Source organism: Diadema setosum, chromosome 9, assembly GCF_964275005.1.
Source record: "Diadema setosum chromosome 9, eeDiaSeto1, whole genome shotgun sequence".
NCBI lineage: Eukaryota > Metazoa > Echinodermata > Echinoidea > Diadematoida > Diadematidae > Diadema > Diadema setosum.
Genome location: NC_092693.1, coordinates 25,912,804 through 25,939,467, shown reverse-complemented (window position 1 = coordinate 25,939,467; position 26,664 = coordinate 25,912,804). Strand labels below are relative to the sequence as shown.

At 40.8% G+C, this 26,664-nt stretch overlaps 1 protein-coding gene across 1 annotated transcript in view; it reads right to left on the bottom strand.

The window, feature by feature from the left end:
- LOC140233518 (E3 ubiquitin-protein ligase MARCHF6-like) overlaps positions 1-26,664 on the bottom strand; it is a 193,174-nt gene that overhangs the window by 33,769 nt on the left and 132,741 nt on the right. The window contains exon 15 of the mRNA XM_072313637.1: positions 2,061-2,315. Within this exon, the coding sequence (XP_072169738.1) occupies positions 2,061-2,315 (255 nt within the window). The remainder of the gene's footprint in view (positions 1-2,060; positions 2,316-26,664) is intronic.

Genomic DNA, 26,664 nt, shown 5'->3' with positions numbered 1-26,664 from the left:
GGAAATGTTTCTATGGAAGTGTGACACGCAGTCAGATTGATATGCCTAAAGGACCAGTATTTGTTTTCTTCTCTCTTGGCAATAATTACACTTGTGGTTTATCAAATGTCTGAAAAGGTATACTCAGTGCATATATGCAGTTAATTTGAGAAGGATTAGACACTTTTACAGATCTACAATAGGGCATGATATCAGTGCTGATTTAATAGAAAAACTAGATATATCTCTACGGCGACTGATATGCCTCCGCCATAATGCATGGTTCTCCTAATATTATAATGACAGGTTTGCCACAAATGTGCTGAATGTTCACTTTCCTAGAACTAGGTTCAATTGGATGAATGATTAAAATGTCAGAGTGCAGGTATTTGGGGAACTGATGATTTTTACTTGACTTTTGACCCTTTTATAAGTTTATGCATTGAGTAATTTTCAAGGTATTGAGAAAAAGTATAATTTCAGTATCAAATGGGAAAATAGCATTATCTAAACCTGGCCTTTGACCTTTGACCTCACAGTTCCATAGAGAATCACTGTTAGGTTGAACATGCATAAATATGTAAGTTTCATGATGATACCTTGAGTTACTTTTGAGATATGGAGGAAAAAGTGCAATTCAGCACTTTCACTTGACCTTTTGACCTTTGACCTTTTGGCAAGAAACTTCCCACAGAATATATATTGGGTAATACATGCATACATCAAGTTAAAAAAAAACCCAAAACCTTCAGGTATTGCATAAATATAAGGAAAGTAGTGATATTTTGAGGAGTTGACCTTGACCTTTGACCCCCCTGACCTTTGAACCATGACCCCAACTTCCCTAGATAATCACTGCCCATTGGAACAAGCATATATACTAAGTTCCATGAAGATAACTTGAACCATTTGCGAGATATGGAGAAAAACATGAATTTTCAACCTTTTTTTTTCACAAAATAACCTGTGACCTTTGACCTTTGACCTCGTGACCCTAAAATCCAAACAAAGTATTATCCCCCCAGGATATACCCTCATACCAAGTTTGATGTAAAACCACCGCACGGTTCTTGAGATATCGACAAAAACAAAACGGGACGGACGTACGTACGGACGGACGACCCGAAAACATAATGCCTCCGGCCACTTCGTTGGCGGAGGCATAAAAAAGTCGCTTTGCTCAGAGAGTTAAGGATGGATGTAGTGTGACATGTATGGCAAAAGTAATGCCATACCTACTCCAAGATGAATCAAACAAAGGTTTGATTACCTATAAAAGGTAGTCCTTGTAGGCAAAGTCAGGAGTTCTAAGTTTAGATACAAAGTCATGCGAGCATGGATGGAAAGTACCAGGGGTGTGGTCGATATTTACAGTCTCATTCAACACATAGGATTTGTTCAGTCAGTTTGTATTAGGGCCATGTGAAGACCGGTAATTCATTGTGGTTCAAAATTTATGAGGTTAGATTATCTTAAATGGGGGGCTAATTGTCACAAAAGAATCCCGTTTTGTGTTTCAAAAGCTACTTTGATTGTGCGAGGCACCTGTAAGCGCACACTGACTGAGGTCAGAGGTCATGTCAGGTGCATGTGTTTTGTGAAGAAGAGAAATAAAGTCTCTTTAACCAGTGACCTAAAACTGTTAGGTAGTATTGTCTCATTTCTGTGACAAGTGGCATGTGCAGAATTTGAACCAAAGCACACAATCTAGACAGTTGAAAAGAAACATACCAGCATTCACATATACTTTTCTTTTCCTCTGAAGAAAAACAACTTAATCAGTGTGCCTCACAGGTGCAAAAATTCTTCACAACCAATCTGCCAAAATTGGAGTCATGCAAATGGCCTTGAATAAATTATAGGAAAGTGATGTCATACTGCTTTACTGTAAGTGGCATTGTTATTAGCTAGCTGACCCTGAACTCTCTTTGGTGGTCCAGGCTTCAAGAGCTTCAATACACAAGAGTACAGAAACAGGTCAAATATTTTAAGGCTTTGTAGCAGAATATTGCATTTACTAGTATGTTCTGGTTCAGGTTCTACTATGAGAAGATGTCAGCACAGGGGCCTTTCATACTCACAAGCATGGCATACTCCTTGATCTTCACCAGAAGCAGCTCCATGCCCTGTGGCACCCAGGTCATCATGACTGAGCCAAGTCTTAGCACTAGCCAACAAATGTACAGGCCAGCAGCTCCAGTGTAAAGCTCATGAACCACAGCTCCACGGCCCATCCACAAACCCATTACGTGGCGACCTAGCGTGACAGGTAGAGTCATGCAGACCAGGCTGGAGATGAGGAGGGTCAGGCATAGTAGAACCACCAGAAGCAAGACCTACACCAGACAAAACAAGGGCACACCATGTGATTGAACAATTTCACAGATCTCATGGAAGGCATCTTAAATATCATGCCTAGCCTGCAGACCTCTATTAAAGTCAGTGGTCAATGCTGCAATGTACACAAAACATTCCCTCCCCAAAGAAATTTTCATAGAAACCCAAATTATAGGCAGTTATGATATGACACTAGCCATCATTACTACACACCACAATATGCTGATGAGGCAGGACTACACATTTTTTTTTTTCTCTCTCCTAAGGCCTGTTTGGGCCAATAAAACCTCTAAATTTGAAATTTTGGGGGACAGGAAGTGAAATGCAGTGGCTCAAAACTATAAAGAAAAGAAAAAAAAAAGAAAAGAAAAAAAAAAGAGAAATCCACTTTATTCCTTTATTTTGTGTGTAGGCCTATACCGTATTTCAACTACGTGCATAGCATATAACTTGAATCTATTGTCTCTTTGTATTTCATTTTGAATCATGGTTATAAGCGCCAACCTAATAAACTTCAACAAATCATTCGCAATGCAACATACACAATGCATATTATATCAATGTAGATTTTGATTCATCCAGGGAGTATGATAACAATACATTATTACGTAAATGTTCTACTGGACTTGCTTATGAAAATCACAGAGAGAGTAGCTTTGTGACTCATCTCGACCACTTCTGCTCTGACTGGCTAGTGGGCATTCACCCGAGATGGATGACTGGGCGATGTTGCTGCTTTAAGGAATTTTCTGGATCACCTATTTGTATGTTGGTGAACAGTTGTGTCACAGTTCCCCTCCTCTACTGTTGGGGGAAGGACTTTCCGTGTTCACATATACAGCTTTGTCGACTTCTCTTTCAAACCATCTGGTTTCTTTGTAAAGGGTGGCAACATCTTTGCCCTCAAAATGAGTTAGAAAATCCAAGAACAGAAATGGAACAATGCAGTATATCAGTACAGAATTCTGTGTGAAGAAAATTACATCAGTGATACCAAACAGCCTTTCACAACACATCTTTATATTTAACAGCACTGTAGATCCAGGTCAGCAGTGACCAAATAAGCTGTGTTCACTCACCTGATCAATGAACAGCACTGGATACTGTTCTGTGGACAAAGAAGTTGCCTTCCTTGACAAGAAAATCAGATAGTTTGAAAAAGGAGTCTAAAATGCTCTAGCTACATCTGTAAACACAGAAAATCCTTCCCTTACACAGGAGGGGGACTCAGACACAACCTTTCACTAACAATCAACATATAAGTTACACAGAAAATTCCTTGATGTCTAAGCAATGAAGGCAGCAACATTGCCCTATTAATCCATCATGGGTGAATGCCTGCCAACAGGTGAGAACTGAAAAAGTGCTCTCACAGTGATTTCTATAAGTTACACGAGTCAAACAGATTTAACTTCATTTAAAAACCATTATCAAGTTATTAATATCACTATTTTGCTACCATGTCGCTTTTATAATCACCTTCTGTTATTGATGTATTAATAACTGATACTGTCTTGATTCAAATATTGATTTGTCAAATAATTATCATTGAAACTGAGAATATCTGCACGATGAAGCTGTAAACTTTGTGTATAATAATTAATATTGCAGCCTGCAACTGTGACTTAAATTTCCAAAATGCTACCATGAGCTAAATTACGTTAATAAAAAAAAAAATATTGGTTCAAATAGAGCTCTGTATTAAGATGCAAATTCAGATTGTATTCACCCCTAGATATGCATAAAAAGATCAAATCATTTCACAGGGTGCAATACTAGTGGTGGACTGATGGTCTCAGACTGATAAAAATCACAGTTGGTCACATAACTTTTCTTCAGGAATGGCCAAATTTACTGACCATTTCGACATGACCAGCAAAACTATCACTGCCCAGGCAAGTCAAAAAAAAAAAAGTCCGGTGAAAGATTATCACTTAGTTCAACAAATTGAATGCAAGTGATCTCATCAGGCTTTGTTTTGAGTACAGTAATGATTGAGAGGACTGTTTGCACATGTGACCTGTCATGTTGAAAGCATCCACAAGTCGCTTGCACCATACCTGAGAAAAATCAGAATTTAGTCGAGGTACCGAGAAAAATGCAGTTTTGATTTTTGGCTGATTGGAAACAATAGAGTTTTGTCTACCATTAGCTAAAATTTTTGGATGTTACATTTGCCAGAAAAAAAGGGTGAAACTTTTGATTATTTGTACGCATTTTTTCAGTTTGCCATTTTGCTTGCGCAGCTTGAGCATGGGCTTTGCAAGCGAGTTTATGAGTGCTCTGTGTGGAGCCGGGAAATGTGCAAACGTCTCGCCGGGAATTGTGCAAATGCCGGGAAATGTGCAAACGCCGGGAAATGTGCAAATGTCTCGCAGTGCAAACCATTTACTTTAGCAATACTGTGTATAAAGATGATAGATAATTCCATGTCAAAATTGCGCATGAACCTTCACCATTAATATTTTCTTTATAAGATCCTTGACAGATTTTCAACAAAATTGGCAGGTAGCACCATTATGGCAATGGGATCTCAATTTGCTTAGATTAGGGACCTCAAAGTCCCATAACTACGGTTTTATAAAAATTCTTCTTATATTCTATAACCAAATAAGATGGAGCTTGGTTGGTGCTATAAAGACATTGATGACAGTAGTTCAAGTTTAATGGCAAATCCAGGGATGCAGGGCACGAGGCCATGTGAGGGGGGGGGGGGAGGCTTCAACTCCCCTCCCTAGCCCCCCTTCGGGGGGGGGGGGGGGGAGTTGAAGCTTAAGGTTCCTAAATCTCTGGAATTTTTAATCTTCTTCTGTCAAACCAAAAAAGAAAGAACTACGTTAATGCTATGCAGACACTATAGTTACGTAAAATTTCAGGTTTGATGATGACGGATCCAGGGGTGCCCTGATAGGGGGGTGTGAGGAGGAGGAGGGGGATTTTCCACATTTTCTGTATGTTCTTGAAAAATCTTAACGGACTTTCACCTAACTTGATTTTGATTTTTTTAAATGATCCCCTCCCCCCTCCCCTGCTGAAGAGGAGGGGGTGGGGGAGGGGGGAGTTGAAGCCTCAGAGTCCCTAAACTCTGGATTTTTAAAAAAATCTCCTGTAGAACCGAAAAAGATAGAACTAAGTTAGTGATATGAAGACATCAATGACTGAAATCTCACATTTGATAATGGCGGGTGCAGGGGTGCCCTGATTGGGGGTGGGTTAAGTGAGGGGAAGAGGGAGATTTTCCAAATTTTCTCCAACTTTTTGAAAAAAAAAAATCTATGCTGAATTTTCACCGTCCCAACCGCAAAGGTGGGAGGAGGTGGAGCCCCCCCCCCCCCATCTGGGCCCCTCGAAAGGGGCAGAGACGAGGGGGTGGGGTCGTTCGGGTGGAATTCAGAATTTCAGGTATTTCTTGAAAACCCTACGCATGACAAAAGGAATACATATTTGAAGACATTTTCTGTACAACTAAGAGTAATAGAACACAATTTTATCACACTTTTGGAAGGTTGCCCTACTTTGATGAAATTTCTCATCTGCTTATAACTGTCATGTGGTGGCTACCCTTGTCTTAGCCCCCGATTTAGGGAAAGGGAACAAATTGGACTTGTTGCCCCTTCGAACAAAGTGGGATTCTATTACCCTAGAGATGCTACCTCCCACGTTTGGTGAAAATCCATCAAAGATTTCTCGAACAGATGCAGAAAATGTGGAAAATCCCCCTCCTTCCCCTCACTCTACTCCCCCCCCCCCCCCCCGATAAGGACACCCCTCGATCCGCCCCCTCCTTTGGTGGGGGGGGGGGCTCATTTTATCAATCAAGATCATACTATCATGGATAAACATGCTATCTGCCAAGTTTGATGAAAACCCGCTGTAGATTTTTAAAGAAGATGCTGAAAATATGGAAAATCCCCCTTCCCCCCATCCCCGATCTGGGCACCCCTGGATCCGCCATAATCAAACATGAAATTTCAGTCATTAATGTCTTCATATCACTAACTTACCTCCATCTTTTCTTGTTTGACAGAAGAAGATTTAAAAATTCCAGAGATTAGGGATCTGACACTTCATCTCCCCCACCCCCCCCCCCTTTGGCAGGGGGGGGGGGTAGGACTCATTTTAACAAATAAAGATCATATCACCGTAAAGATGCTATCTGCCAAGTTTGGTGATAATCTGTCATGAGATTTATCAAGAAGATGCTGAAAATGTGGACAATCCCCCTCCTCTGCATCACCCCCCCCCAAACAGGGCACCCCTGGATCCGCCATAACCAACAAGGCAAGTGCAATAATGTGTCTCGCCCATTTGCGTACAAGAAATTGTACGCGAATGGGATATAACAGATAAAAAAAAGAGATATAACAGATAAAAAGAGATATAAAAGGGTAAAAATTTATGGCAAGAAAGAAAACTTAACATTGGGCCCTTAAAGTTTGTTGACCCCTGCCTGTGACCTTTGACCTTGTGGTGACCATCCACTCCCCAAGGGACATCTACCATCCAAGTTTGGTCACAAATGGGACCCATGGATCAAAAGTTATGACCCATAATAGAAACGCGCCATAAAAACTTAACATTGGGCTCAAAGATTTTGTTGACCCATGCTTGTGACCATTGACCTTGTGGTGACCATCCAATCCCAAAGGGACATCTACCATCCAAGTTTAGTCACAAACGGATCTATAGATCAAAAGTTATGACCCATAATATAGAAACGTGCCATAAAAACTTAACACTGGGCTCTAAAAGTTTGTTGACCCATGCTTGTGACCATTGACCTTGTAATGACCATCTACTCCCCAAGGGACATCTACCATCCAAGTTTGGTCACAAATGGAGTTATGGATCAAAAGTTATGACCCATAATAGAAACGCGCCATAAAAACTTAACATTGGGCCCTAAAGTTCATTGAACCCTGCCTATGAGCTTTGACCTTGAGGTGACCCTAATTTATGGTAAAATGTGAAACTTTGTATGACCCCTCTTCCCTCGAAGTTTGATTGCAATTGAAGCCAAGAGTAAAGAGTTATTGAAGTTTTTGTAGCGTTACGGACAGACGACGGACGGACGGACGGACGGACGGACGGACGGACGGACGGACGGACGACAGACAGATAGACGCCACAGGCGATCCCTTAGTCTCCCCTCACCTCCGGTGGGCTCGACAGAAATGAAATTTCAGTCATTAATGTCTTCAACGCACTAATTTAGCTCTATCTTTTTCGGTTCGACAAAAGAAGAGAGAAAAAAAATCCATAGTTCAGGGACTTTGAGGCTTCAACCCCCCCTCGGTGGTGGTAGTGGGGGGAACTCATTTGAACAAATTTACAACCATATCACTATTAAGATGCTATCTGCCAAATCTGGTGAAAATCCGTTGTGGGGTTTACAAGAAAATGTTGAAAATGTAAAAAAAAAAAAAAAGACAAGTGGTCGCTATAGACAGATGGTGGCTAAGACATGTGATAAAGGTAGTAATGATTCATCTGCAGGTTTGATTGAGAGTTTCTCTTCCATCTATACATAATATAGGTGAAATGAACGGTTTGCACATACTGTATACGCCAAATATTTCGCGAGTCAGGTGCTATCCGCGAAATTAAAAACGCGCGAAAATATTGACTCTAATACCGATATGAATGTGATGTACGCGTATACATTTCTCCGTTCAGTACATGACTCCACGATCGCAAAATTGTCGGGAAGCCCTGATTCGCGAAAATTTAGACTTGCGAAATATATGGCGTATACAGTATCCCGGCAAAACTGAACATTCACACATTTCCCGGCATTTGCAAGTTTCCCGGCGTCACGTTTGCACATTTCCCGTTGATGAAATTTAGAGATTTGCACATTTCCCTGCAAGACGTTTGCACATTTCCCGGCCTCACACTCTGCCCCCTGACAACTGTTAGAAGCTGACTGGCTGGTCCAAGTTCAAGTTACTAAAAAGTATGATCTATCGTAAACTTGGAGTTATGAATTGTTTCTATTACAGAGAACCATGAATTTTGGTGTGGTTGAAATAAACAATAGATAGCATGCGCCCTGTCGGCTGATTGGATGTAATCCCGGAACAATACCAGAAACATGCAGCTGAAGGGGGGGCGGAGGGGGTCTGGCAGGTTATAATGAGATCATCGGTTCCGGGTGATTTTTCTTATTATATCCGGACACTCGTTGTACCCTAAAACTTGAGAAAAGTACACTGTACACAGACATGCTCTGGTAAATTTCCGATACATGCATTGTATAAGATGATGATGCTATGCTGATGCTGAACACAAAAACAGGAAATGTGACCAAAGTGCGAGAGCATTCTCATGATAACTAGACTCGGAATTTGTCAAGACTGACAAATTAGGTGATCCGATTTTTTTTTTTAATCAATGATTCGAGTCCTGATCGCAATAGGCATGACCATATAGATTTTATCTGTGTTTAGAGACATTGGCCGTGTGATATTTGGATTCTCATTTAGAAAAGAGAGTGAGGTCTACCATCTTTGGTACCAAATTCGGTATAAACCAGGGAGGTACCTCCCTGGTATAAACTATAACGAAGATACAGAATGAAGTACATTTGACCATTGACCCAACTTTGCACAGCCAAGATGGCATCTGAGCAAAAAGTGGTTATTTTGTGAAATGATCCTTGTAACATGGTCTTTACGTGTGCAAAATATGGGAGAGATAGGACATGTATTCACCAAGATACAGGTTGAAACATTTATGACCTTTGACCCTAATTTACATACCCAAGATGGTGTCTGATCAAGTAGTTGTTATTTTATGAAATAATGTACGTGACATGAACTAAACATGTGCAAAATATGGGCGTGATAGGGGCTGTTTTTCTTGAGTTATTGCAAAGAAAGTTGTAGAAAGAAAGAAATATCTCAATACATCGAAGATAAGTTTGATTTCAACCAAGTTTCTTGACGTGATCTCGGCGTCGTATGAAAAAATGGAGGGTATAGTCACGATAGCCCAAAGTCTGAGCTACAACATATTAAAATCTGGGAGAAATTCACAGAAGAGTAAGTGAGCTAGTGTTCGATAAAGACCGTCATGTCAATTTTCATTTCCAGAAAAATTCCCTCCCATAGAGATAACACGTAAACTGGTTAAATTTGACAAGGTTACATTATATCTAATTTCACGAGGTGAAGACATCATCCGATTAAAACTTTGATTGAACAAAACTTAAAGAGTATTACATTGGCTACAACATACTAAAATCTGGAAGAAATTCACCAAAGGGTAATTGAGTTAGTCGTCGATAAAGACAATCATGTCAATTTTCACATCTAGAAAAATTCCCTCCCATAGAGATAACACGTGATAATGAAGATAAAGAAAGAAGTACATATGACCTTTGACCCTACTTTGCACAGACAAGATGGCGTCTGAGCAAAAAGTGGTTATTTTGTGAAATGATTCTTGTAACATGTTCTTTACGTATGCAAAATATGGGAAAGATAAGACATGTATTCACCAAGATACAGGATGAAACATTTTTGACCTTTGACCCTAATTTACATACCCAAGAAGGTGTCCGATCAAGTAGTTGTTATTTTATGAAATAATGTACGTGACATAAACTAAACATGTGCAAAATATTGGGCTGATAGAGCTTGTTTTTCTTGAGTTATTGCAAAGAAAGTTGCAGAAAGAAAGGAATATGAAAATACATGGAAGATAAGCTTTAATTTCAACCAAGTTTTTGGGCATGATGCCGACTCCGTATGAAAAAACGAAGGGCACACTTACGATAGCCCAAAGTCTCAGCTACAACATACTAAAATATGGGAGAAATTCACCGAAGCATAAGTGAGCTAGTGCTCGATAAAGATAGTCATGTCAGTTTTCATTTCCAGAAAAACTGCACTCCCATAGAGATAACACGTAAACTGGTCAAATTTAACAATGTTACTTTTAATCCATTTTTACGAGATGATGCCGTCATCCAATCAAAATGTTGTTATTATATTACCGAAAGAGCATTTAATAAGCTACAACATACTGAAATCTAGGTGAAAATTGGCAAAGGATTAGTGAGATACGCTCGAATGAACTTAAAATTTGATGACGTCATTTTGAAAATTTACTTTTTTTACTTTATTAAGAAATTTGATATCTTTTAATCATTTTTTCAGCATCGTCAACCCATGAAATGACATGTACAACTCATCAGCTTTCAGAATATGTAAAGAAAATGGGGGGTCACCGTCCATCCTGACGAGTAAAATCGGATTTGAAATTGGCGGTTTTTTGGCATTGTTGGACTGTATATCGCCATTGACGCGCGCGCGGAATTTCAACTTTGACGGGTCTGTATGACGTCATATTGAGTCGGATTGACTTGAAACTTGGTAGAAATATTCCTTGACATTTCAGGCATCCGATAAGTGTGAAAAAACGGGAAATTTCTATTGCATATGAGCTGTGCGTGCGTATATATGCGCGCGCGTACGCGTCCGTCCAATTTTTTCAATTTTTCAAAAAATGCTCCAAATGGTCTGAAACGTGTGCAAAAAAATTTTGAGCTCGATTTGAGCATACAAATATTTCTACGCGCGCGTACGCGCACGTTTTAAGAGAAAATATGAATTTTGAGAATATGAGTAGAATCCGCATAACTTGAAATATATGTGACGTAAATTTCATTGAAAAACTCCATTCCATTAATGAGATATGAATGAAAATGTGTTTTCATATAATGACGTCATAGTGACGTCACGGTCGACTGATCACTATGATTTTATTTGACCCGTCGTCTTTGGGACATGATACATATATGGTATAATTTTGACATTGATAGGAAGAACACTTTCTGAGCTAATCGATACACAAATTTTGTCCAGAAATAAAGAAAGAAGAAGAAGAAGACCCAACAAAGAATCCGTACAGATACAGAAGGTGATCCGAGAGGATACTCGGATCACCTAATTATGATAATATAGAAAATATATATATATTCTCGATGCTTCTTGTTGAATGTTTTAGAGTTGACAAATACAATCATATCGTTGATAAAATCCACTGTTTGTTATAGGTATGTTAAAGATAATCAATCTTCACATCTGAAAAGAGAAAGATGAAGAAAAATTAATGCAATTAACGAAACGCAATCGATCATGCTACCAACATTGCATTTTATTTCTTTTCATCATAACTAGCGAGGATAAGAGCCGTGACTAAAAGTGTCTGAAGTTACTTGCCATTTGATGACAAATTATTGACACTAGTCATGTGATAATGGTGAAAGCTTACATCATAATTTAGGATTTCATAGCTGATTTCCTTCCGTGCCCATCTTTTCTCTCTATATCGCTGTACAGTGTGATGCACGGATGGCTCATTGTAAATGGGATGGCTAGTAACTGATCAGTGGGAATCAGTGGGAATGCTGGGGGATGATTGTTCCAATCCTTGTGGGATTCATTTAAGAGTATATTATATATCTATTGTTGTGTGAAAATTATTTGCTTCAGAATGGTCTCATATTCAAGTAATGTGCAATTCAATGTTTCCAGGTTAGCATGCCTGTACAGTGTCGGAGCGATCGTTAATGGGCCGTGTATGCGGGGGTATAATAAACATGAATCCCTGTATAGTATGTGGGCATTACACTAAACCATGTACAGTTATCATACCCACTGATAACCACAGCAACAGATACATGCATGCTGCAACACGCAGACACAAAACGGCGATAAAAAAAGACACAGCAGTCTCATAATTCTGGCAAATGCATAATCAGAACAAACCTTCATTCATTTGATCCACAAAATGACATGTTTTTGGATGGAATCATGATACTTATGACCCTATCAATGCGGACAAAGAGGCAGCATTGCTAACTTTTTAACATGCAGTTTAATGTTAACATACAACATGCACATATTCTATACAATGACACAGATTGCGACGATCGTACGAACACATTTTTCTCATATTCATGCCTCCTTCTTCTGTCACACACAACATTTACACACACTGCATGCATACTATACACAAACAGTGAACAGGGAAAGTATGTGTTGTATAATGTAACCAGTTATAGTATGCCCTTGGCAACGGCACTATATGATACGCGCATGTACATCACCGTAACCAGGGCCGTGTGGTCTGTGCCAATAAAGCCTCAAGCCCGCAAGATGTACCTCTAGTACCGTCTCCGAATCAAACCTTATTTCTGCGTCTCTCTTAACTTTTGTGTTATGAAACTGCCACAAAGTCCTACCCTATAAAACAACATGGTGGCTAGCTGCGGGATATTTTTTGTGGACCAGCTGAAGACGCAAAATTGAAGTGACGAAATGACACTTTTCTGGACTGACCAAGCAATCGTCTGATTCGACGCGGATCGTATGCGCGTAGCTTTGACACAGCATACGCATAGCAACAATAGTTACGGTACGGCACCAGCGCACGGACCAAGTTTTCAATCAAGCAAGGTAACAATCTAGTTACACATAGATGCATGTTTATGGACGCTCTGCTGATGCCTTTATGAAATGAAACATTGGCTATACGCTTGATTACCTTAGCATCTTGCTGCAAATGCCAACAGTGTGCCATTGATTCTATGGATTGCAAAATCTGTTCCAGTGTTCGTACTATTCGATTCATGGCTGAGCACAAATAGAGTCTACATGTCACAGCTTAGCTTCTTAACCGGCAGAGTAATCATACGTGTACCATAAGGAGAGTTGGACTTGGAAGCACAGTCATAGATCTACCACTTAGGGCCTATTCAAGTAGACTAAGTGTAATGTGCGAGCTTATGGACGCTCTGCAGCACACATTACCTCGCCAGTCGCTAATTTTATTGTTCAGCAAGCAAATGCAGTGACTGTGTGGAAAATTATTGGCACATCCACAGCAACCGGACTACAGGAGAGTCACGGACTGTACGTGTGATATTTTTTCCTAAATAGGCCTACATATTGATTTGTGAAGAATTGAAAATATTTTTATGTAAACATAACTTGAATTTTGGTTGATGAGTTTTGATTGGTTGTAACCACCAATTACTAATATTGCACTGGTCATAATTTAATTTTAAGGTGTTTGTGTAACTGTTATCATAAATTATTTTCATAACTCAGACTTAAACTAAAAGTAAACTGATAAATGAGATAAAAATTTCAGTAATTATAGTTACCCAGTATAGACTGTATACAAAGGATATTTTATTGTGGATTGATGGTTTAAATAATTCCTAATCTGAATTGTTTAAAGGTAACTGTTTGGAATAGAAGTATTTAAATTTTGGATGTTCTATCAGAATTTGAATTTAATGTGGGATATTGTCTATATTGAATCGTATACTGTCACACGTAATATTGTATTCATTTCATGTGTTAAAGTGCATTGTATTTTCAATTTCTGTTTAATGCTGATATTCACGAGTCAAACACAGTTACATTATGGCTAAATTCCCTGAAATGAATTGGAACGCTAGCAACGTGGCAAAGGAGTTTAAGCTTTTCCAACAAAGAACAGAGCTTTTTTTTTTGGACCATAATATTGTTGATCCTTTCAAACAGGCAACAAAGATAAAAATTGCCGTTGGCAATGAAGGTCTTCGTAAGATTAACGCATCTGGCCTTTCTACTGATGACCAAAACAATCCGGCAAAACTGTGGAACCTTTTGAAGACCAACTAAAGGTCAAGCTCAATTTCAGAATCCACCGTCTTGAACTCATGAGATACAGGCAGAAGCGAGGTGAAACAAATGAGTTTGTTAACAGATGTCGAAGTAAAGCAGTGGAGTGTGACTTCAAAGCTGATGAGTTATGTGAACAACTGGTAGAGCTCGTGATCGCATCCACACCAATAGAAGCATTTCAAAAGGATTTGCTTGATCAGCCAAAAGGGTTCAATGCAGACAAACTGATCGAAACCGGACGCAAATACAAGGCAATCATGGCCGGACATCAATGCCTCCAAACACTGGACAATGACACCAACATCGGTGCCATATCACCTGCGTCAAAGAAGTGTTGTGGAAACTGCGGTCTGTCCCACCCCCCAAAGCGATGTCCTGCCTACAAAGACTATTGTAAGGCATGTGGTACCATTGGTCATTAGGCAAAGATGTGTCGAAAAACCAAGCACGAAAGCAAGACACAACTCAGACACACGGGCGGATCAACCACCCAACAAAAGAGACACAATTGATCCAGGAACCGAAGGTTCAGAAACCAATCCACATATCGAGGGAAGGACAGAGATCGGAGCCCGTCCCAACGGGACTGGAAGAAATCGGTTGATGCTGTCACTGAAGGTAACCCTCATGAACGCCATGGCAGGAGCAGGAAGACAACGTTGAAGTCAGTTTTCATTCCATTGGCTCCAAAGACACAAAGGAGGCATTTGTGGATGTCAAAATCGTCTGTCCTAAACGCACAGGAAAAGTTACCCAGAGCCTAAAAGTGGACACGCGAGCAGGTGGTAATGTTCTACCGTTGCGCATCTTGAAAGACATGTACCCACAGACGAGGAGACAGATGATCACGCCTATGAGCGCACAACTCAGTGCATACAATGGCACTCAGATTACATGCCTGGGATCCATCACACTTGGATGCAGGTATAAGCAATCTTCATGGTCTCAACAACTCCTTTACATCACAGATGCTGCAGGCCCAGCAATCTTGGGACTACCTGGATGTAAGACTTTGGGAGTTGTCACTATCAACGAAATCAGAGACATCCCAGGAAGAAGCCTCCAGGACAGCCATCCAATCAAGTCTATCAAAGACTTACAAGAGATGTACCCCCATCAGTTTGACACAATTGGAAACTTTAAGGGGGAAGCCATCCTCTATGTCAAGGATGATGCAACGCCTTCAATAGACCCGCCTAGAAAGTGCAGCATCCACATCCGTGATAAGTTGAACGCAGAACTAGACAAGATGGAGCAGGAAGGTGTTATCTGCAAAGTTCAACACTACACAGAGTGGTGTAGCTCCCTAACGACAAGTGTCAAGAAGGACGGAAGCCTGAGAGTATGTCTTGACCCCAAACGACTGAACAATGCTCTCTGAAGGTGCCCTCACAAGATACCTACTTTAGAGGAGCTGAACCCAGCATTCAGCGGTGCCAAGTTCTTCTCGAAGCTTGATGCCAAATCAGGCTATTGGTCTGTACACTTGGAGAAGAAATCACAAGAGTTGACCACCTTCAGGACACCCTTTGGTCGCTACTGCTTTCAGCGCTTACCGTTTGGACTGTCAGTAAGCCAGAATATATTCCAGGAACGCATGGACCACATCATTGCACAGGTCCCTGGCTGTGTAGGGATTGCAGATGACATTGCTGTTTTCGGCCGTACAGAAGCCGAACATGACTACAACCTCCTCCAGCTCATGGAGACAGCCAGATGTGAAGGGCTAGTCCTCAATAGCACCAAATGCCACATCAAGACAGACCACATAGAGTTCTTTGGCTCTGTCTACACAGCTGATGGCATACGCCCCGACCCCAATCTGAGGAGTCTCAGATTCTTCACGTACTTGGCACCATACATTCCCAACTACGCGGAACGTTCGTCCATTCTTCGGGACCTACTCAAGAAAGACGTACCATTCCTCTGGCAGGAGGATCATCAACATGCCTTTGATGATCTGAAGCAGGCAATCACTCCTGAATCATGCCTGAAGTACTTCAATCCTCAGGAAGAGACTACTGTTGAAGTAGATGCCTCCCAGAAGGGCCTAGGGGCGTGCCTTCTACAAGGAGGAATTCCAGTAGCATTTGCATCCAAAAGCCTATCACCTGCACAGGCAAACTACTCAAACATCAAGCGTGAAGCACTTGGACTAGTATTTGGCATCACAAGGTTCCATACTTACCTGTTTGGAAGGACATTCACGGTGGAAACAGATCATAAACCCCTCGTGATGATCTGGAAGAAACCACTTGCAAGTGCACCACCTCGTCTCCAACGCCTACTGATCAAAATACAAGGCTATGACTGCCAGGTATGCTACAAGCCAGGCAAGAACATGGTACTCTAAGATGCCGTGAGCAGACTGCCAAATCCCCACAAGAGGCAAGACATTCCACTTGACCAGCAAGTGGATGAAGTACACTTGGACATTGAGGACTTTCACGGAGTTGACCTAACAAGCTTTGAGGAACCAAAGCAGAAGCAACTGCAAGATGAGACAGCCAGACACCCAGTCCTCAAATTACTCTGGCAAACAGTTGCCACCGGATGGCCTGATACAATCAAGGAACTCCCTACTTCTATTAGAAGCTTTTGGCCATTCAGAGATGAGATCGGCATCTCAAATGGTGTGATATTCAAGGGGAAGCGAGTTCTCATTCCTCAATCACTACGGGATGACATCAAGAGTCAGTTGCACCAAGGCCACATGGGGATAGAGAGAACGAGAAGGCTGGCAAGAGAGACAGTATACTGGCCTGGAATAGATAGTGACATTGAAAAACTCGTGAAAGCATGTGAGGTATGCCAAGCCCACCAAGCTAGGAACCAGAAGGAACCACTGGAACCACATGAGATCCCACCTTCCCCGTGGACCAAACTAGCCACTGATCTGTTCACTCTAGAAGGAGAAGACTATCTGCTGATAACAGACTTATACTCAAAGTATCCCCTTGTCCACAAACTCCCAAACATGAGTAGTAGGACAGTTGCAAATATAGTCAGCGCAACATTCAGCCTCTTTGGAGTACCAGCACAGATTGTTTCAGACAATGGACCCCAATATGCTGGCCAACCATTCAAAGCCATGTGCGAGAAGTGGGGAATCAAGCACACAACCTCATCGCCGAGGTACCCCCGATCGAACGGGATGGCTGAAAGGAATGTGAGGACCATCAAATCCCTCATGAAGAAATGCAAGGAAACTGGTCAAGATATCCAGATTGCACTTCTACACTACCGTGCAACCCCACTGGGATCCAATCTTCCCTCCCCAGCAGAGCTCCTGCTCGGAAGACAGATACGCACTACCCTTCCCAGTCATCTTAACTCAGATGAGATCTATGACAATCTGGTGAAATGTCAGCAGCGAATGAAGGAGGACCATGACAAGATGGCGGGACCCAGTCTTCCGGCACTACACGTGGGACAGAGAGTTAGACTCCGAGATGCCCAGGACCAAACATGGATCCCTGCCTGGGTGACAAAAGTCCACAAGGAACTACACTCCTATGAGGTGGAGACACCCAATGGAACAAGGCTCAGGAGGAACCGTTCCCACCTTCGCGAGGTTCCTTCCGTCAAAACCCCTCCACAAAGCACAGAAGCAATGCTTCCAGTACGTAGACGTGTGAGCTTCGCTGATGGAGATGTAACAGAACCACAGAACACTCCAACACATCTCCCTCCCAAACCAATCCTAAAAACGGGAAGGACTGGTTACAAGCAGTTGGAGCCAGGTACCACAGTTACTAGGTCCGGTAGAGTGGTCAGAAAGCCACTGCGTTATCAAGACACATAGTGTACATACACGCATAGATATCTTCAAATGCGTAGTGGGGGAGGAGATGATGTATATAAGTTCTAAATTTTGAAAATGAGTCATGCAACATGATTGCATAGCCCAAAAACTGGGTAGACTCCTTAACATTGTTGTGACATTATGATATACCAACACTGACGGATTATATTATAATGTCCTACTTTTTTTTATGTGAGAAGTGATTAACGTGGACACTCATATACATGAGAATACAAGAGTTGAAATTGTGATAACACAATGTGTTAAACAGTATCCACTTTAGTCTTCAGACACCCGAGTTATCAAATTTTGTTGATCTATGTTAACTGCAGAACTGCTCTATCAGAGAGTCTTTGTTAACTATACGACAAACTCTGGTCAATAGAGTTGTGTAATTCAGTATTAATTCTGAATTGTTGAAAGTTGAAGTTTTCTATGTTAACTAGCAAGCAAAAGAGGTACTTTGGCATCATTTGGTTGCATACACACCGACACATACAACTAGTGCTCACTAGATGAATGAAGTTAGTTGAAATGTGTATTATGTAACTATCATAAGTGTGCAACCTAACGGAATGTTTTGAGAAGCATACATACAATGTTTTAGCTGTTATATGAAAATGATAAAAGCGTTGCAGCTTGTTAGTTCGTTTGAAAGCGAGTTTAAAAAATATAGGTACTGGCATAGAAAACAAACTTGCTGAGATAAAAGGTACACTCTGTAACTTTCTTTAAAGAAAGGGGGATGTTGTATAATGTAACCAGTTATAGTATGCCCTTGGCAACGGCACTATATGTGACCCGCTACAACAAAAGGATCCGAAAGTCGGGGGAGGACAATTTTCTGAAAATGGCATGACATTATTCTCTTACTCTTCTACTTTAATTTCATATATAGCACAACTCATAAATGTACTCGGTTGCAGAGATATCGATGATTTTGTTGGCGCATGTCAAGTGGTTGAGGAAATCAGAGTTTCGAGAAAAACGCCTTCAAAGTTTTCCTTCCGACGCTATCACGATCAAAGGGAGGCGATACAGTTTTCACCTATTGACAATAGAAGGCATGCTCCTAGCGACCACCAAGATGTTCATTCAAGCTTAGCGCCAGCGGTCTACGCATGACCAATCAGTAATCAGGATGCCACGCACTGACCAATTAGATCACTCCCTCGTTGCTAGGGGCGGAGTCTAGCTGCGGCGCTAAATCCAAATCTTCGGACACGTTTCTGTTATGTTGAAAGCCGGAAAATCATGGCGCAGAAAATCACTGATTTCTTGCCTTTCCTCTGATCATTTTGCTTCGAAATTTCGGCAGATGATAGACAAAACATGAGACTACAAAATTATGCAAAAAACAGAAATCCGGTTGTTTTGACCAATTTTGATGATGTGACTTCAAACTCGATTTTCTCGGCTCAGCCATCAGCGACTTTAGAATCCTTTTGTTGTAGCGGGTCACACATGATACACGCATGTACATCACCGTAACCAGGGCTGTGTGGTCCATGCCAATAAAGCCTCAAGCCAGCAAGATGTACCTCTAGTACAGTCTCCGAATCAAACCTTATTTCCGCGTCTCTCTTTACTTTTGTGTTATGAAACTGCCACAAAGTCCTACCCTATAACATAACAGTATGGGCCGCACACGGGGCGGTGACTCTCCCTATCACAATGAATTGGTGGTACAGTCATACTTAAGTGCATGAATTGGGTTATGGCTGATGACATTCGTTATAGAGATGACCACCTGTGGTATGTCTTAATGTGTAACAGCAAATATTTAGTCTGCAGTCGGCATAATCTATCTGGAATCGGTTAGAAAATAACCATTCTGGAAAGGAAATGAAATCCCTGCGATTATTTCTAAAGGCCTGATTTCGTGGAGCACGCGAACGATTTGCAAAGGACACGAATGACCAAATCCAGCATTCATATTTTAGTCTGCAAAAGATCGCCAAATGAACACGGACGTTTGGAAGCGTCGGCAAATCGTCGCGGATGTCGTTTTTACTTCGGCGACAATTTCAAAAAATTTTGAAATTCTTTGTGAACCTTTTCCGCACACTTGGTTGAGATATGTTCATGATTTGTTCTCAAAAGTGTCTTTAAAGCTTTGTCATATGCCCAAGACCTTTGCAAGACGTGCGTGATGATCTAAAAATCTTTGGAGACCCTGGAGAAACTTTGGAGAATGTCTCTCGTATGTTTCGCAAAATCTGTGAAGATTTTCCGATCATTCTATGTTACCACAAACTGATCGCGTACATTTTGAGAAATTCTCATGAATGTTTAGCGCATGTTCGGGGGGATGTATGACCTCTTCAAAGCTCTACGTTTTCTACAAATCAAAATCGTAGCATACATCCACACATCAAACAACTATTGACAACTATAGTAACAAAAAAAAAAAAAGACCGGCAAAGAGAACATAATGTTTGATATAAAAAAAAAAAATCAAAGAATACAATTTGTTCTCTTTGCCGGTCTTTATTTTTTTACTTTTTTTCAATTAGCATACGTCCCAAGAACTTCGCACAAATTGTACAAGAATGGTTTTCAGCTTCATTGTCGGAACACATTCAGAGAAAAATTTTCTGAAAGTTGGATTTTGCCATTTGCGTCCTTTGCAAATCGTTCGCGTGCTCTGTGAAATCAGGCCTTAAGGATTTACTCATTATTTTTAGACATTGATGACAATGGAAGTGTTTCAGCCAGAGTTAGTCCTGATAAAGCTGTTCATTGTTCCGATTAAGCGGTGGAAATAACATGAGAAAAAATTTGTTATATCAAGTTTTGTTGCACTTATGTGAGTTCCTGCTAAAGCGGTAACTGATTAACGGGTGAGCACTGTAGTAAAAGTAGAAAAGCGAGTAAAGATATTGGAATGCTGCAATCTATGTAATTTTTTTAAATATCTTTTATTTCTCTTCTTTTCTATTTGATTTCCTATCTTATTCTTATCATTTGACTTTGGTTTCAAAACTAGGGTACATTGTAGATAGTTCATGAATTGATTCTTTAATTCTTTTGACTTCACGTTTATCTTAATGGCAAATTAAACTCTATGTTAAGAAGACTAAGGCTGAAGGAAAGTTATTCATTAAAGGAAACCTCTGAACAATTGTCAGAATTTTACATTTGAGCAACTATAAATCAATTATAATGAGTACAGTTGAACCTCTCGTATCCGGACAAGTCGGGACCGGGGCTCATCCGGATAAGGGATTTGGCCGGATACGGGAGACTCAATGCTTTATACATGTACATATACATACACATATACTGATGTAGCCCATTGTAGTACCACATGTAGTAATGTGTATACTGCAACCTTTTCATTGTTACACTCAGTAAACAGACCCCAAAATAGAGGTGTATGTTAATGTTGGAAGTAATATGTAATTCATGTGTGTTTGTGTAGGAGTTCTCAAGGAGTTGGGAATCCCCCTTTCCTCCCGTAATTATAAAAAAAAAAAAAAATCACGGCGAGATTGCGTCCATATAATAGAGAGATCCGGATAAAGGGAGGCCGGATAAGAGAGGTTCAACTGTACATAGATTCTACACAGGTGGACTTGTTAAAATGGAATTACACTGCTACATTTCTGAAATATGTGAGGCTCCTGTCATCAACATTGTTCAATGTATTTTGTTTAAGATTTTTTAGAGTATTGGTTTCACTGCTCAAGGACCACAATAAATTCACAATTATAACAGTTTATTCTATGGCTTACCTGATAATCAATTACGTAAAATACAAAGGGTGCAAAATGCATGTGCTACATTACTTTGCAATTCTCGTTTTTCTCATTTTAGTCCATTACTACGTGCATTACATTGGTTGCCTGTAAAGCAGAGAATCACATTTAAAACTCTGCTAACTGTATATAGAGCTATTCATGGTACAGCACCAGTGTACATACAGGAACTTTACATTTTATCACCTTTGAAGTTCACGGGATCAAACATTATTTAAATATCCATCGGGGAAATCAAAAGTTACTCTTGGTGACAGGGCATTTTTGTACGCTGCACCAAAATTATGGAATAATCTCCCTTTGTTTATAAGACAAGCAGTTACAATTATGGTCAGGTTAAAAAGTCATATCTTGAAGTAATGTATTTTCTGTTTGAATTTCTTGTATGCATGTCATTTTGTAATGCGCAGTAGAGTATATTATTATAGTAGCTGCGCAATATAAATGTCCTTTATTATTATTATTATAATTCCAGAAATCTATACATGGAGTTGTCGATTTATGTACTACATGATGTGAAATTATGAAAATCATCTGATCTGCCCCATTAATTCGCATACAGGCTCTAATCATTTTGCACATAATTCATGTCTTTCTCATTCGACTAGATATACAAATACACAAGGCAAGTGCCAAAATGTGTCTCGCCCATTCACATAGAAGAAATTAATGTTTTTCTAGCTCCCGGAAGTTAATTGACCCCGCCTCTGAGCTTTGACCTTGTGGTGACCTTCAACTCCCCAAGGGACATTTACCAGCCAAGTTTTGTCACAGACATATGGATCAAAAGTTATGAACCATAATCGAAACGCGTGGTAAAAACTTAACATTGGGCCCTTAAAGTTTGTTGACCCCTGTCTGTGACCTTTGACCTTGTGGTGACCTTCAACTTCCCAAGGGACATCTACCATCTAAGTTTGGTCACAAACGGACATATACATCAAAAGTTATGAGCCATAATCGAAATGCGCTGTAAAAACTTAACATTGGGCCCTAAAGTTCATTGACCCTGCCTGTGACCTTTGACCTTGAGGTGACCTTCATGTTTGGTAAAATGTGTAACTTTGCATAACCACTCTTCCCTCCAAGTTTGATTGAAATTGAAGTCCTCAGTAGAGAGTTATTCAAGTTTTTGTAGCGTATGGATATTCATCACAAAGTCAAAAAATCCATGGTTTCACAGTTAATCATCACAAAAGTGCTTGGCTTGTGAATCCAGCTGTTGTAGTCACTGGATGGAATCAGCCGCATCATAGACTGTGTTGCCCTCTCAAATCAAAAGCATTGTTGTTGGTGGCCAAGGGGCAGGTACATCCATACATTGTACATACCCAGGAAGCTTGTGGAGGAGGCAGGTAGGAGGGACAGAGGCTAGGAAACACCTACCACCTGCTCCCTTGAAAGAAGAAGCAGGCAGCTGCAGCTTCTACCCGACACTCAGGCATATCCGGGCAGTTACCCCCTGGACACCTACCCTCTGGATAAGTACCATCCGGATAATTACCTCCCAAGGGCTCCCCCCCCCCCCCACCCTGAAACTACCCTCCTAAGGCAATTACTGTTTTTTACTATTACTATTACACAATTACTATAATTGTTTAAGCTGTTGTTTTTGTGGGGGTTTACTTTTCCTGAATGTCCAGAATCACAGTTGCATCGCAAATTTAACAACACAAAAATGTCACCATGTGCTAGGGCAATGATGCATTTACGTTATCGTTGGGCATCAGTTCATGAAAACAACATTTTGTGAAAATGTCTGTGACCTCATCATTTGTGAAAATATCTGTATGCAAAAATTACCGCTTACACAGTTCCCTCTACAGCAATTACCCCCTAGGACAACAATCCCCCCTGAACAACTACCCTCTTAGGGCAATCACCTCCTGCCCCCCCCCCCACTTTCTCAAACAATCTTGGAATAGCTGGATCCTGACAAAAATCTGAAACAGAAGTGTCTGTTTTGCTGCAAAGCATGCCAGGCTCCCGCTGGCATTCTTTTCGGGAGGTGGAAGAGTTCCTACCTCCTTGGTAGAACAAATCGCCTTATGTGTTGCACGTACATCATGCTGCTTTCTTGTAGGTATCGTGAATACGTACACTTTCTAGCAAATGACTGTAGGTACTGGTTATGCTAGTTTATATGATACAGAGCTCCATACAGTACATATAGCATTCCATACTGTGCACAACACACATGGGTTGGGTTCCATCTGTAGAAATCCCAACACGCTGGACCCTGAGTGAAGGAAAATGCTGCAGGAAGTTCATCTCTCTTGTATATTCAGCATGAGAATGTCCCTAAAAATGTTCGTGTCCATGCAGATGCTGAAATTGTGGACACTCGTTTCCTCAGCACTCTTCCTTCATTTAGGGGGTAATTTGCTAACTTCTCTTCCAAAAACATGTGACAGAGGAGCAATTCTGCTGGCCTCCCTTCCAAAACCCTAAAATAGGGGGGGGGGGGGGGGTAATATTGATGGCTCCCCTTCCAAAAGCCCATGACAGGGGAATCAAAATCAGGCGCCAAATTGAATTGTAAAGAAAAAAAAAATCTTCTGTAGAGCCACAAGACAGCTAGAGCTTATATAATTGCTATAAGTATGTAAAAATGCACATTGCTTGTGAAGCCAGGATTTGTAGAAACGCCGGGAAGTGTAAAAACGTCTCGCAGGGAGATTTTTGTTCTTCCGTTGAACCAAAAAAGATAGAGCTAAGTTAGCGCTACGAAGACATTAATGACTGAAATTTCATGTTTGATTATGGCGGATCCAGGGGTGCCCTGATTTGGGGGGGGGGGGGAGGTGGTGAGGGGAGGAGGAGGCTTTCCCACATTTTCAGCATCTTCTTGAAAAATCTATGACAGATTTTCACCAAACTTGGCAGATAGCATGTTTATGGTAATATGATCTTAAGTTGTTAAAATGAGCCCCCCAATGGAGGGTGAACAATCTAAATCCATCTTTAACAGTGGCACAAATTCCAAGTAAAACAATGGGCAAATATTCATACCATTGATTCGGATACTGTTGTGCTCTGAATGAAGCTTTCAGTTGCCGGTGGAAATGCTCAACAACACCATTGGCAGCTGGGTGGTAAGCAGGGGTTTGCATACGGTTACTACTGAGGAGAGTGGTCAATTCATGAAAGAGGGAGGATTCCAACAGATGACCTCTATCCGTCATGATCGTGGTTGGTGTTCCATACCTCGAAATCCAGTGTTGTACAAGAGTTCTAGCAACAGCTTAAGCAGCCATATCTTGAATGGGTATTGCGTCAGTCCATCTTGTGTAGTGGTCAATCCAAGTCAGAAGATATGTATATCCATTAGACTGAGGAAGAGGTCCAACTAAGTCTATGTGAATATGAGCAATGTATGTACAAAGAGGTGCTTTGGCATGGTGGCAGATTTTGCTCCTTTGACACGACACAAGTCTTGGCCCAAGCACGTACGTCGTGATTGATGCCCTTCCATACCAAGCGATCAGTGCATAACTTCTGAGTAGCTCATATTTCAGGATGGGAAAGATTATGAAGAGCGTCAAAGGTTGATCTAAGGAAGGCTGGTATGTATGGGCGTGGAAAGCCAGTACACATGTCACAAAGAATCGTTTTGTCAGATGAAGGGAGTGGTACTCATTCGAGTTTAGTTTAACAATCATCCTTGAGTCACGCAATCTCGTCGTCCTCCTGTGCGATAGTCGAGAGTTCTCAAAGCATAAACTGCCAATATGTGTATGAGAGAGGGTGTCTGCAACATTGTTCTCCTTTATGCTGACATGATGTAAATCAGTCACAAACTGAGAAATAAAATCAGGGTGACCCACTTCCCTAGGTGAATGGCAGTGTGGTATAGACTGGAGAGCATTAGTAAATGGCTTATGATCTGTGTAAACACAGAACTGACATTCTTCATGTGAATGATGAAAATGACGTTAAAAAAAGATACACGGCAAGCAATTCTCTCCCAAAAGTACCGTATCTTGTCTCAGCGCTTTGCAGCCTCTTCGAAAAGAAGGAAATGGGTATCCATTTACTATTGATATGCTGCTGTAATACCGCCCCAACGCCGACATCAGACGTGTGAGTGTATAAACATATGAGAACGTTCGTGGGTGGTTTAGCAGAGTAGACACATGGCATGTGACGCAGCGGCTGGGAAATTTGGTGCTATGTCAACAACCCTCCGATGCATGGATACCGTAAAACTCTGAGTATACGGTGCACTTATTTATAAGGTGCACCCTGACTTTGGGACTTTACAACAACAACAAAAAAAAGCAATAGTAATGACAATTTGCTGGTGTGAGAGACAACTTGTCTGAGCAGACTTCCTTCTCAATTTCCCTCTCCCTGGCCCCTCTCATCTCATACTCGATCACTCTGATCTTTCTCCACCCTGGCCCCGATCCCATGAATGATGGGGGAAAAAAAACCCACTGCAACAAACAAACCATTTGCTGGCATCCAGTTGTCTCTTGTAAGGTGAAGCAAAATGTTCAAAATGGAGAATAAAACTAGAATTATCACTGAAGGTGATTAATACCCCCGCCCCTAGTGTTGCTTTATAGTATGTGATGTCATGAGGGCAATGACGTTAATACCAAGTTTGTGCACTTGTCAAATTGGAAACAGAATAATTTCAGTTTACTGTACAATTACAGAGTTGACACCGAGTTCCACAAGGTTTGGGTAAAAAGTGTGGTTACCATGGCAATGCATTGTCTGATACAAACACAAGGGACATTTTGCATAACTACACTTAAAGATCTTCATACACACCGAATTTGACCCTCATAGCTTGAATGGTTTATTTTGATACAAAAATGAGTGGTTACCATGGCAACACATTTTCCTTATACTAACACATTGGTGTCTTGCAAAACTACACTTCTAGATCATGATACATACTAAATTTGACTTTAATTGCTTAAATGATGGAAAAGTTATTCGATCTGCAAGGTTTTGGTAAAATTGTGGTTACCATGGCAACGGTTTGTGTGACAAACACAAAAATTATGTGTTCCACATCTATACCTCAGGGCTGTAATGCCTACCGAATTTGGTTTCAATTGCTTGAAAATTGTGGAAGAAGTTC